Source organism: Heliconius melpomene, chromosome 21, assembly GCF_056956725.1.
Source record: "Heliconius melpomene rosina isolate 202511_hmr_F chromosome 21, ASM5695672v1, whole genome shotgun sequence".
Classification (NCBI taxonomy): domain Eukaryota; kingdom Metazoa; phylum Arthropoda; class Insecta; order Lepidoptera; family Nymphalidae; genus Heliconius; species Heliconius melpomene.
In genome coordinates, this window is record NC_140409.1 from 3083591 (window position 1) to 3096406 (window position 12816).

At 31.6% G+C, this 12816-nt stretch overlaps 1 protein-coding gene across 1 annotated transcript in view; it reads left to right on the forward strand.

Annotated features, from left to right (window-relative positions):
• Positions 1-8204, forward strand: part of LOC146526861 (alpha-1,3-mannosyl-glycoprotein 4-beta-N-acetylglucosaminyltransferase A-like) — a 37806-nt gene extending 29602 nt beyond the window's left edge. Inside the window, 7 exon segments of the mRNA XM_085205785.1 lie at positions 371-483; positions 703-931; positions 1782-1994; positions 2238-2345; positions 2453-2649; positions 4184-4400; positions 5094-8204. Coding sequence (XP_085061911.1) covers positions 371-483; positions 703-931; positions 1782-1994; positions 2238-2345; positions 2453-2649; positions 4184-4400; positions 5094-5237 — 1221 coding nt within the window. The 3' untranslated portion in view covers positions 5238-8204.
• Positions 8205-12816: the final 4612 nt, after the last annotated feature.

Below are 12816 nucleotides of genomic sequence, written 5' to 3' on the forward strand. Positions count from 1 at the left end.
AATAATGAATATAAAAGATATATAAATTATATATATATCTGTTATATTAAAATTATGTTTCCAGTAATATATAGGTAGATCCTCATAAAAATAATTATAATATTCCAACACAATGTATCGTTTCGATCGAAGTTCTTAATTCAATTATGAAATGTTAAATAAGGTTGGAGGGTCCAATGAAATATTGAAGTCAATTTGTACCATGAATAAAAATAAAAATAAGATAAAATGGTCTATGAAATTCCATTAATTACTTATTATTTATATCTACAACGAGACCCTATGACGGCCTCAAGTAATGGATAGCTAGAGGAAACGAAACAATGGGGTAATGACGTTCACAATAATATATTTTAATTAAATATTTTAGTATTTAATCGACGGCATGAGTGAAAAAGATATCGAAACTACACTCATTGTGGTATACGTGGGCGAGACTGATCTGGTATACGTACTAGACACCGCACAGAAAATTGAACTCACGTATGTATTGAGATATATTACTTAAAAAATTACTATATTAAGTTATTACACCAGAATTCGGCAGAAAGTGGGGAACGGAGTGTTTTAATACTAGGTCCCCTCTAGGCAGAGGGTAGGCACCCTGCTGTGTGCGGGATACAGCGTGAAGCTGAAGTTATCACCAGTTTCAATGAAACGCTACAAGTTATATAATAATACATGATGATATTCGTTTGTCAGGTTTCCACAACAAGTGCAAGACGGTTTGATAGAAGTGATGTCTCCCTCGCCTGGTTACTACCCGGATTTTGACAATTTGCCGCAAACCCTGGGTGATTCTCAGAAACGTATCAAGTGGCGTTCCAAGCAAAATTTGGACAGCATTTACCTGATGTCGTACGCCCAGTCCAAAGGGACATATTACTTGATGCTCGAGGACGACGTTATATCATCCAGCAATTACATGCAGGTGAAATAATTAATATGTAACAATATTCTATATGAAAATTCGACGCTATTAAAACAAAACCCCTTTATAATCAATATAATAATTGTAGCCGGAATATTACAATTCCGTTTAATTATGGAGAGTCCCCCGTACGTCATTAACAGACGCGTCAAAGTTTAAAAACAAAGGTGTCACATGCCCTTTTGTGGATGGACAAATTTAATTACTACCGAAAAAAATCGGAAAATATAATAAATTTTGTATTTTACTTGTGACATGAACGACAGCTATAAGACCACATAGACCTATGAGGCCACACGAATGCACAAATTGACGTCGGTAAAATTAAATGTTTTTGAAATGAATATTCGCTCCTTAACTTTGGTATTAATTGTCTGTTTCTCGACTGCAGTTTCAAAATTTTAAAAAAAAATTCAAAAAACAACGATATCGTTATTAACGCAACGTCATCGATGGTGTTCACGATATTTTTATATAAGCGGTTGAATTGTAATAGATACTTTTGTTAAAATCGTTATAAAGATATATTCTACAAAATTTTATGATATATTTTAATAGTATTTGTGTACTCATACATGTTTAAATATATAATTACTTAAGCGTAATATAATAACCATGATTGATGGCATTAGTTTATTAAGCAAAGCGAATGCTTAGTTTGTTTGTTTTTATATAAGGCCAGTGAATATACGAGAAGCGCAAATATTTCACATAGCAAGGAATTTATAAGTAAAAACATATTTAATTTTACGTGACGATTGCGGAATTTTATATTTACTGCTGAAATAAGTTGCGAATATCGAATATTTAATTGCGAAAATTGGTCACGGCAATACTGTATTCTTTTCAGGAGATCAAACAATTTACGGCGTCCGCCTCTATCGCTACCCCTAATTGGTACATAATAGAATTCTGTCGCGTCGGTGGTATTGGAAAGCTGTTTAAGTCGGCCAAAGTCATTGATTTTATCATTTACGTTCAATTATTTTATGGTAATATGCCGATAGATTGGCTGATGGAGAGCTTTTTGGCTGATCGAGTGTGCACTATCGACAAGACTTCGGTAAGTGATAGTATGTTATTTACCAGCTAGCTCTAGCGGCCTAAACGCGCCCGCTTAAGTTTATTATTATATTATAATAAAGCCCTAAAACTTAAGCTTATTATTATATTATAGCCAAATTAACTAGTTTTAACGCGAAAGTCCATCATCACAAACTTTCACATTTTTAATATTAGTATGATGGTTTTCTTTACTATATTATATTGAATGGATTTTCATATATATTTATGTATTTTTTCACAGAGCGCATGTGGTAAGAGCAAGTTGCAAATCTGACCCAAGTATAAATCTATCTTATTTCAACACATTGGCTTGTATTCCTCGTTAAAGGGAAAAATTCAACGGGTTAAGGTACGTAATTTATTGCATTAGTTATATTATTTTTTAAAAATGTGTAGATTATTTCTTATGATAAGAATTAAAATAATATTTAAAATCGATTCATATAATTATTTTAGGATCCTCAATTTAGTATGCTGCCAACTTTCTATCCACATAGCAATCCTCCTTTAAAATATATACGAACGACTATTAAAGAACACCCGGGCCATACCTTAAAAGATGCTTACGAGGGCAGGTCTTACTTCTGGGGGTCGAAGCCAAAGATGGGTGATACTATTGAGTTCTGGTTTGCCAAACCTACCAACGTCATCAGGTCAGTATATTGACACATACATGACATGACATATATATGATATTCACAATATTCTCCAAGTTCACAGTATTCTTTATTCAAATAGACTAAATAAGCATTTTGGCACAAATTAAGTTGTACCGACTCCAAACGTAGAACGATGTGTTTTGTACCGTAACCGCTGCGCTTTGCCAAATTAATCGATAAATTAATTTTTAACAAAAAGAAAAACCGACTTCTAACAACGAACTAAAAAGTGAAAAATAATTATATAAAGATTTTATAATTTCGAAGTCGGTGCCAAGTAAAACAAACAGGCTTAGTAATTAGATATTGTAGTAAAGGTGTTGTAGCATTAGTTTGACACCGACTTCAAAATTATAAAATCTTTATATAATTATTTTCCACTTTTTAGTTCGTTGTTAGAAGTCGGTTTTTCTTTTTGTTAAAAATTAATTTTGGTATATTAACAAGAACATACATAAAAAGTATTCGGGCGAATTGGGAATCTCCCTTCTTTGAAGTTGGTTGAAAAGAAATGCAACCATCAGGAATCTCACTTCTGACATCAATTTAAAAAGTTTTTGCTTGTAACTATTACAGTATAATCAATTTTTTACCAAAAAAAAACAAACTTTGTCAATTTTCTCCGGATTCCATAATCGAAACCTAACCAAACTTTCACCAAATTATCCTTGAAGTGTATCCTTTCAAATAAAAAAAGAGTCATCAAAATCGGTTGGCGCGACATTGAGTTATTCGTCTATTTGTCGCGCACATGCATAATGCAAATTTAAGACTTATGTGATTTTCTCATAGATACCATTGTCAGACATGGACCAAAAAAAATGGGACCATTCGGGAAGCTATACCTTTCAAATAAAAAAAAAATATCAAAATCAGTTCACCCAGTTAAAAGTTATGAGGTAACAAACATAAACAAAAAATAAAAAAAAAATATACAGTCGAATTGATAACCTCCTTTTCTTACAGAAGTCAGTTAAAAAGTAAATGGGTATCGAACCCACAACCGCCGAGTTTTCAGCCAGACGTTATTCCATTGCGCCGCGATAGCCTCATATTCTAATGTTGATATATTTTTCTCGTTTAGTGTATAGTAATGTTTTTAAAACAATCTGTTAGTAAAACAAGAAATTAAGATTAGGGTAAGATTTGAACCTGCGACCTCACCTATAATGTCGTTTTATTATTAAATTGAATTATTATAACATACATACATAAATATTTCGTTAAAGCATTGTCTGACGCGTTGATGTCAGCTTGATGCCCAGTAAGAATAATATTTCAATTATAATTTTCATTTCAAGTGTCTCATCACTAGGTTCCCAGTCTCGGCTGTCTACTGTGCTACGTATGGGATAAAGCGTGAAGCTAAAAAAAAATGATTCTCCATTTTAGTATCACGATGGGCGATGAGTTCTGTCACTCAAATTCAGAAAAGACGTGAGGGAAAATAAGTTAGACTCTTTCTATCGGCCTTACAAAAATCTGAAAAAATATTTTGTTATACTTACTTAATGTTTTTTACCAATAGCTATACTTTCCGGAGCGGAAACGTAAAGCATCCGTCAGATAAGCTCTACGACACTATCGTGGAGGCTTACCTTGTAAAAACTCAGAATTACACATTTTTGGCCGCTTTCGATGAATTTGGATTAGCTGACGGCACTGTGAAAAAGGACCTGGGGCCGTTTCAGTCCATACGCTTTCGGTTCATCAAAGATAGTTTTTACTGGACACTGCTCAGTGAAGTAAGTAATTTTTAATTGTTAGTTATAGTATTTTTTAATCAATTAGACAATTCGTGTTGAACAATGGGAACAGACCTACATTATATATTATATATATGTAAGTCTGTTTCCACTATTGCATTAAAAGCCTATCCTATCTATCTATGCTTATTATCTATGGCTTTTAGTGCAGTTAGACATTCTAACAACGTCAGGTTTATTTAACAGAAGTCCAACGGGGCACAGTGGCACAAGCATGTGACAACACACGCGACGATTGTAGCTACGATTCCCACTCAGGGAATGAATTATTATATATTTATATTTTAATTTCTTCGCTCTGGTGACAAGGCAAAACACGGCGTTGACTACCGCCATTCAACATTCAGTGACTCGAAAATTCTATGAAAAGTGGGGATCGGAGTGTCTTAACACTAGAGTCCCTATGATCTGATTAAAAACATACAGATTATACTTTGCATTTGATTTGATTATACAGATTTTACTTGCTAACAAATACAAAATATATATATGAAAAACAGTTTATCTTCACAATAAGATTAATAAAACATAAAAAAATATATTATAATAAAAAAATAAACTAACTTTTTAATCTAAATTTATATTGTATTCCATCCTTTCTTAATTTCTTTCAAATACCATAACCTTTGACTTAAACTATGTTATTAATTAATAATTATTTTACTATTATAGATTGAAATCAAGACGGATATGAAGCTAACGTTACCAGATGACATAGCGAACCGCCCTGTAAAGAAAATAAGGCAACAAGATGTTCCTCGTCGTAAATCATACAGAAAGGCACGGAGCATTCATCTGAGACCATCTCATGTTTAATTTTCAAGTGGACATGATTTTCCTTTTTGAGGATCAACTTTTTTCTCTAATAATTAAGAATATTCAAATAAGTAATTAGTAACAATCAAGTAACCTTTTAGAATTAGTAGCAGTAATGATGACTCTGTCCTCAACAGCATGCTGCGGTACTCTCTGCCTAAAGTAACGAGAAGACCATATAATCCATCCATATAAATATGTAGAGGCACCCACATAAATATTTTCTTTATAGAAGATATTTGCCAATCAAGTAAGCCGGAGAGTTAGATCATTACGCTGTGGAGAAAATCAGGCAACAGGGCTATCTACGTTTGGACAATTAATGTCACACTTTCGACTGGATATGAAAGTTTTTGATCATCAAAAACTATTCTAGTTATTAGGAACATAATATAACCTTTTAGAATTAATAGCAATCCTCCCAACAGCAAACTGTAATTCGACTAAATCGAAAATATACCATCCAAATAAATATTTTCTTCGCAGAAAACTTTTATGGTAATTAGTCGTGTAAACTACGGAGGCAGGTTATTATACTCGTATGTAGAAATAGGAAATCTTTTATATACTTCAGTTTAATTTTTAGATCTAAATTTCAATGTTTATATGTTAGTTTAAGATGATTTGCATTAACATTATTTTAATGTTATTTTACGATTAAAATAATTGGTAAAATAAAAAAAATATAGAATGTGATTATTTTTGGGTGTCTATTATATGTTTTAAGTATAAGCTTTAATTGATAACATATTTAAAGGGCATTTACAAATTATACAAAATAATCATTAATTATAAAATAATCTGAATATTCATGAATGAGATATGAGTATTCAATTAGTCTTGTAGGTTGTATTAGGATTTTCAATTAAATTCAATTGTTTTAAATTCTTCATTTTCTTCGATATTTTAGTATTTTTTATTTATCTAATCCAAAATAACTAAGTTAATTCTATCTAAATTAACTCCTTTCATGATTTATTATATTTAACGATAAATTTAGTTTCAAAATTATATTTAGGAAGGGTTAGAAAAGGGGGCTTGCTTAAAAGTAAAGCGGAAAAGACTACAGGGTTGTGTGTGATGATATTCTAGGATCGGATTTTTAAAGTTCATGCAATTATTTCACTTTACTTGCATACTATATTATACATTATAGTTACTCTTAGAATTACGAAATTAATGTTAAGAACTGGGAATGTTTTTATCTTTGAAAGATCTCTTTGTTTATACAAAAATAATTATAAGTTAGTATTAATTTATTTTAGTTTTTATAATTTTAACTCTTAAATAGATACAAACTGACGTCAAGTAAATATAATAAGTCCAAATATTACTATCGAAATGATCTCGTTTCAAGTTTACTATGGCTTTAGATTGGGACAATAATATATTCAATAACTCAATGGGTAACACTTTTATTAATTAACAATATAATAGAATACCTATTACACTAACGATTTGCGAGTGTTTCACTGCACGACCTAACACATTTTGTGCTTCAACACGCTCACAAACTTTGGTGTGATAATATATGCGAACCATAATTTATTGAAGACATATTGGAAAAAATTAAATACCATTATTCACATAATAAGCTGTCATCAATCTCCATCTTTACTCTCGTTTAAGAAGTTAATTTTAGTTTCATTAGTTTAATTAGTTTATTAGTATCGATTCTGGCTGGCACAATATACTTTAAAGATTATTTTTCTGTAATTACGTGTACAGAAGGAATAAGTGTCAATTTATTATATATTCCGCGAGGTGTAGCTGATTGCCTTTTTCATGAGTTTCTGAGTTTTTGTGTGTGTGTATACAAATATTGTAGGTGTTATTTTATTTGAACTTCACTTGTACTGCTAGAGCAACGTCAAGTGTTTAAATTTTAATATTTAATTTTTTTAATCGATTGTGGAGATAGAAGAAAAAGTTGGCACTATCACATTGTGTGACCAAGCAGTAAAAGGAGAAATTCGTAAACTTAATGATATGATGGAAAAATTAATTATTAATACAACCAACACAACACAGGGCAGACGTGGCGAAGTGCTACAAGCGTGTGACTGACTATAAACGTGACAGGTTGTGGGTTCGATTCAAACTCAAAGAAATGAGATATTTAATATTTTCATTTCTTCGCTTTGGTGGTGGCAAAATGCGTTGAATTCCGCCAGTCAATGCAATGCCTCAAGAATTCGGCGGAAAGTGGGAAGCGGAGAGTATTAAAACAACTAGGCTTCCTCTGCCTACACTAATACATGCGGAATATAGATACTATAAAAAAATATGGTGATCACTCACACGAATGCAAAGATCAGCTTATGCCTCGCGGACTATACTATTTTTGATGCTTTTTTCATTACAACTATTCTATTATAAATCAATTAATATTCATTAAATATCGATTATTCGAGTTTCTTTTTATAATCAACTAAGGTATTAAACTTCAAATTTTACATCGCTTGAGATGACATCTCGCGGTATGCCATTCGATGACGTCTGACATTTAGGGTGTAAGATAACGATAATTATAATTTACTATTTAAAAATTGTTTTTTAAACGATTATTTTCTATTTAGAGACCCAGCGATCAATTTTGATTATTTGAGGGTATTGGTATCCAGGCTTTAATATGATATATTAGTAATTGTTAATAATATGTGTTGTTTATGTTGTCGTTAGTTAGTAAACGTGTGTAGCTAGTGTGTTTTCACACTGGTGTTAAGCTAATATTCATTAAAAGTTCAAAAATCTCATAATATCTTCGCCTATATCGCCAAGTTCAATTTCCACCACGCTCAATAAAGCCTGTGAAGCCATTTAAATTGTTATTGTGAAGATCTGGCCCTAATGTCAGTCAGTATATTTCTATAAACTTATACCTATTACTATTAATCTGTATTTTAAATATTATATCGTAATTTTAAGGTCATTATACTCTATCTGGTAGTAAATAAATGAAAAGCATTCGAGTTTTATTGTAATTTACACCCTACTTCTATATGCTAAGTCGTAGTAAAAGTGTTGGAACGTCTTAGTGCATACGAATGAAATATATATTTATTTTTGAATATTAATATGATATTAATATCTTTGAATTTTCTTATCTAGTTTAGAATAACTAAACTAGATAAGAAAATTTAAAGGTATTACCATAATATAGGTACACGCCCAAGTAGCGATAGAATTAACAACCATTGTATCTACACATACACTTAAAGCTTCTGGTCGATTCATTACAAAACACAAGTGTATGAATATAAATGTACGCCTTGACAAGCATAGTGTAGACAATATAGTTTGAAAAATCGACTAAAATATCTAAAGTCGACTGATAGTGGGTTCGATCCCCACTTGAGGAAATGAAATGTTTGTTTAAATTTATATTTTCATTTTTTAGCTCTGGTGTCGAGGCAAAACGCGGCCTTGAGGTCGCGGTCTCCAGAATTCGGTGAAAAGTGGGGAACGGAGTGTTTTAACACGAGGTTCCTTCTGCCTATCCTGCTGCGGAATACAGCGTGAGACTGATTTAATTTGATTTGATTTTGAAGAACCCTAGCAGCCTCTTGCAGTAAGCGATGCCCATGCAAAACGATTTTCTAGAGTATATAGCAATTGTAAGGGAGATCATCGAAGTTAACCGTGCAATTTGCAAGAAGATCATGTATTCGGAAATGAAGATCTGCTAGGGGTGTTACTTGAAGAAGAGTAAGTCAATATAAATGTAAATGTGGGTGGGATCCAACCCACAACCATCGCGCTACAGTCACACCCTTGTGCCGCTGCGCCACGATGGCATATAACTAAATATCTACACTTCACTTCATATATCTAAATATCTTAATTTTGAAGGTACCCATGTCGCATCCACCTGGAAACACTGCCACTGTAAGGTGGCAGTCTTATATACATTTATTGATACTAGCGACATCTAAGTGTGACTTCGCTACGAATGAATGTGGAGAGCAAGCAGATAAATAAGCATGTAGATTGTAGGTGGTGGTGGTGGTGGTGCTGAAGTATTAGCTTCTATTCTAAGCTAAAATTTGTTACAAAATATATATTCAAATAGAATAACTGTGATAAATATTTAAAATAGTGAGCTGAAGTAAGCAAGTGATTTAAGTAGTTCTGTTTTATAATATAAAGTATTCTAAACATACAATATGTCTAAAAATATTGTTTAAATTTTTTTATAATTTGTGTAACCTTATTGTCATTTATAAAATTATTATTATGGTGAAATCTAGGCCCGTCAGTAGTGCCGCCTACTCTAGTGGTGTCATCTGTCAAGTAACACCACCTGGAACTTATGTTCTATATTTTCAAACACACATAAGATTATAATAACGGTATAAATTATATATTTTTTTAAATAAAATTTAAAGATATATAGCATTATTGGAAAATAAAACTTGGTTTATTTCTAGGTTCTCGAATATCTGGATATCAACATTTTATGACTTAAGTTTATGAGTATAATAACTAAAATAGTTTAAAAGAAAAATAAAACTTCAACATATCACTACAATTAAAATTCAATCTAGATTGCCTCGTTAACTGATATTTAAATGGTTTTAACATTTACATTGATAAAAAGTACCTAATTATTAAGTAGTTAGTACCTAATGATTTTTCTACGGCAGTAGAGTCAAGATATCAATACTTGTAAAATATTATCATTATGTATATATACTAGAGTATACCTAAACTGACTAAAGTAAATCTTATTATTTTTTTTATGCAAAAAGGACAAAGCAAACGAGCGTTCGGGTCACCTGATGGTGATCACCACCGCCCACGACCCCGTGCAGCACCAGAGCTACAGGTGCGTTGCTGGTCTTTGAGGTGGAGATAGACGCGCTTTTTGAAGGTACCCATATCGTACCGACCTGGAAACACTGCCGCGGGTAGGCCATTCCACAGTTCGGTGGCGCGTGGAGGGAAATTTCTACGAAGCCGCACAGTAGTGGAGTGCCACGTATCCAGGTGGTGTGGATGATATTTATTATAATTATAGAAAGAAAAAAAGGTAAATCATCCAAAACAATCATTATTTTGAATATTCTGTTCGCTCCGAGGAAGATTAAAGTAGGATATAAATATATACATAACTAGCGGACGCGCGCAGCTTCGCTTGCTTATTTAGGGGTGAATTCTAATAAACCACGAAACATGTGTTCAATGAAATATTTTTAAGAGTCTAAAAGAGTCGGTGGTTTAAGAGTCGGTGGCGATTTAAAGATTTTTTCATACAAACTTTCAACGCCTTTATTTGCACCCTTAGGGGGAGAATTCAAGAAAACCATGAAACACGTGTTCAATTAAATACTTTTAAGAGTCTGAATTTCAAATTTTATTAAAATCGGTGCCGATTTAAATTTTTTTCCATACAAACTTTCAACCCCTATTTCCCCCCCTTTAGGGTTAAAATTTTTCAAAATACCTTCTTAGTGGATGTCCAGATTACGAAAGTAAACTTTTGTCCAAATTTAACGTTTCTACCACCAGCAGTTACGGCTGTGCGTGCGTCTTACCTCAGTCAGTGAGGACAAGTCCTTTTATATAGGTATACTAGCGACAGGCTCGCGGCTTCGCCCGCTTTAACTACTGAATTATTCATATAATCTATGTTTACAAAGCACATAAGATAATGTGAAAATTAATTAAACCCTAATGCAACCCGCATTTTCGTAGTTCCAATAAGGATTTTCCAATTGTTTTAAAATAAACACAAATAAATAACAACAAAAGACAGAAAACTTTAACGAAAGATGTAACCAACTATTTCGCGTGGAAATACATTACTGTTACTTGTTAGTAGACAAATAAATTATAAATTGTAAAATTTCTCACATTTCTTCCTCTGAACTATAATATAATAATAATAAACCCTTTTATTTACCGTTGCCACAGTTACAAAGTTAATGCTAATTTATTATAGTTTACTTTCTAACTTATTTATTTTATCTACACGTTACTAATAATATTTAAGTATATGTTATAAGAAGATCTTTTTTACTTATTCTTATTTTACATTAGTGGTGATTAATTGTTTCTTTTATTAATTAGGTATTTTATAATACACACTCTGCTACACACTCACACTAATTATTTGTTACTATTCATTTACTTAATATTTTTATTTTTTTTAGTTACCTTTTGTTCTAATTTTATTTATAAATTATTTTATTTTCTTATTTAAAATTTTCTAAATTATTTATTAAATATAACTAATTTAGTAGTAATTTAATATCAGGCAAGGTCCCCAGACTGGGTATAGGCCTCCTCCAAAAGTAGCCATTTTTCTCTATGCAGTGCCGTTTGCTTTCAATTGGTAACAACATTATTATGTTGCTATATCTAATCTTAGTCTTATACAGGTGGAAGAGGCAGCGCTTCTTTCTTTGAAACTGCATATAGGGTAATATATTTCAAACCCACACCTAAGAAATTAATCAAGGTACCTCAACAGTTTGGACGTAGCTTTTTTTTTCATTTCACGATTTTTATCCATACTTGTACTTAGTGTGACGCACACATACGTGTGCGACGTTTCCGATTTGACAGGTAAGTGTGTGCGTGCCTATGTTATACTTTACAAATGGCGGTTTATTTTAAAACGATAATTTTATTATTTATTTTGTTTGAAAAAAAAACTTTTTCATTTTTGGGAATTATTTTTCTCCAAATTATATTAGGCTTCTATAGAGTAGTTAAAACTGTGGTTTCATTTAAAGTGGTGCTGACAATTCCACCTGTATAATAATCTAACGTATAATAATCTAAGTCTTTTTATTTTTTTTCTTTTTATAGCATTTTATACTTTGGAGGCTTTTGGTCGTACTCTTCCGCGGTGACCAGCCGAATTGGAAGATTTTTTGTTTTAATTTTTTTTTTTCTTTTCTTTTCTTATTACTTTAACTATGGAGGAGGTGCTTGATTGCTATGCTTGTTTGTTTTATTATTATTCTTATTTGTAGAATTAATTACAAAATTTAATTTTCCTTGTTTTATAATTCCTTCTGAAAGACTATTTGATGTTTTAGCTGGTACATCCTTTTGTTGTATTTTGTTCTTTTTATTTATTTGTATATTTTTCTGTATATTTCTAATAGAAATATACAGAAAAATATATTAGTATTATTTCTGTATATTAGTATTATTTTTCCATACAATAAGTCGATCATATTTGATTACAGCTATGTTTCCTTTATCTCTTTCCAATTGTAGTCGTTGTTGTAGTTCTCTTCTTTTCTCCAGTATCTGTTTTGGATAATCTTCTTTGATGTAATAATGCGTACCTTTTAACTCCCTCTTTTGTTTCAATATTTTTATTTTTGTTCCTAGAGTTGAGAGAGTAACTACTATTGGGCGTGTTCTTTCATCTTTCTTTCCAATTCTTTTGACTTCTTGAATGTCGGCATAATTTAGTTTTACAGAAAGATATTGCTCCAACCAGCTTATTACGTTTCTTTCTAGGCTCTCGTATGTTTTTTCGTTGTTTTCTATACCGAAAATAACCAAATTATTTTTTCTTACCTGTCTTTCTAAATTATTGAGCTTGAATCTTTTTTTC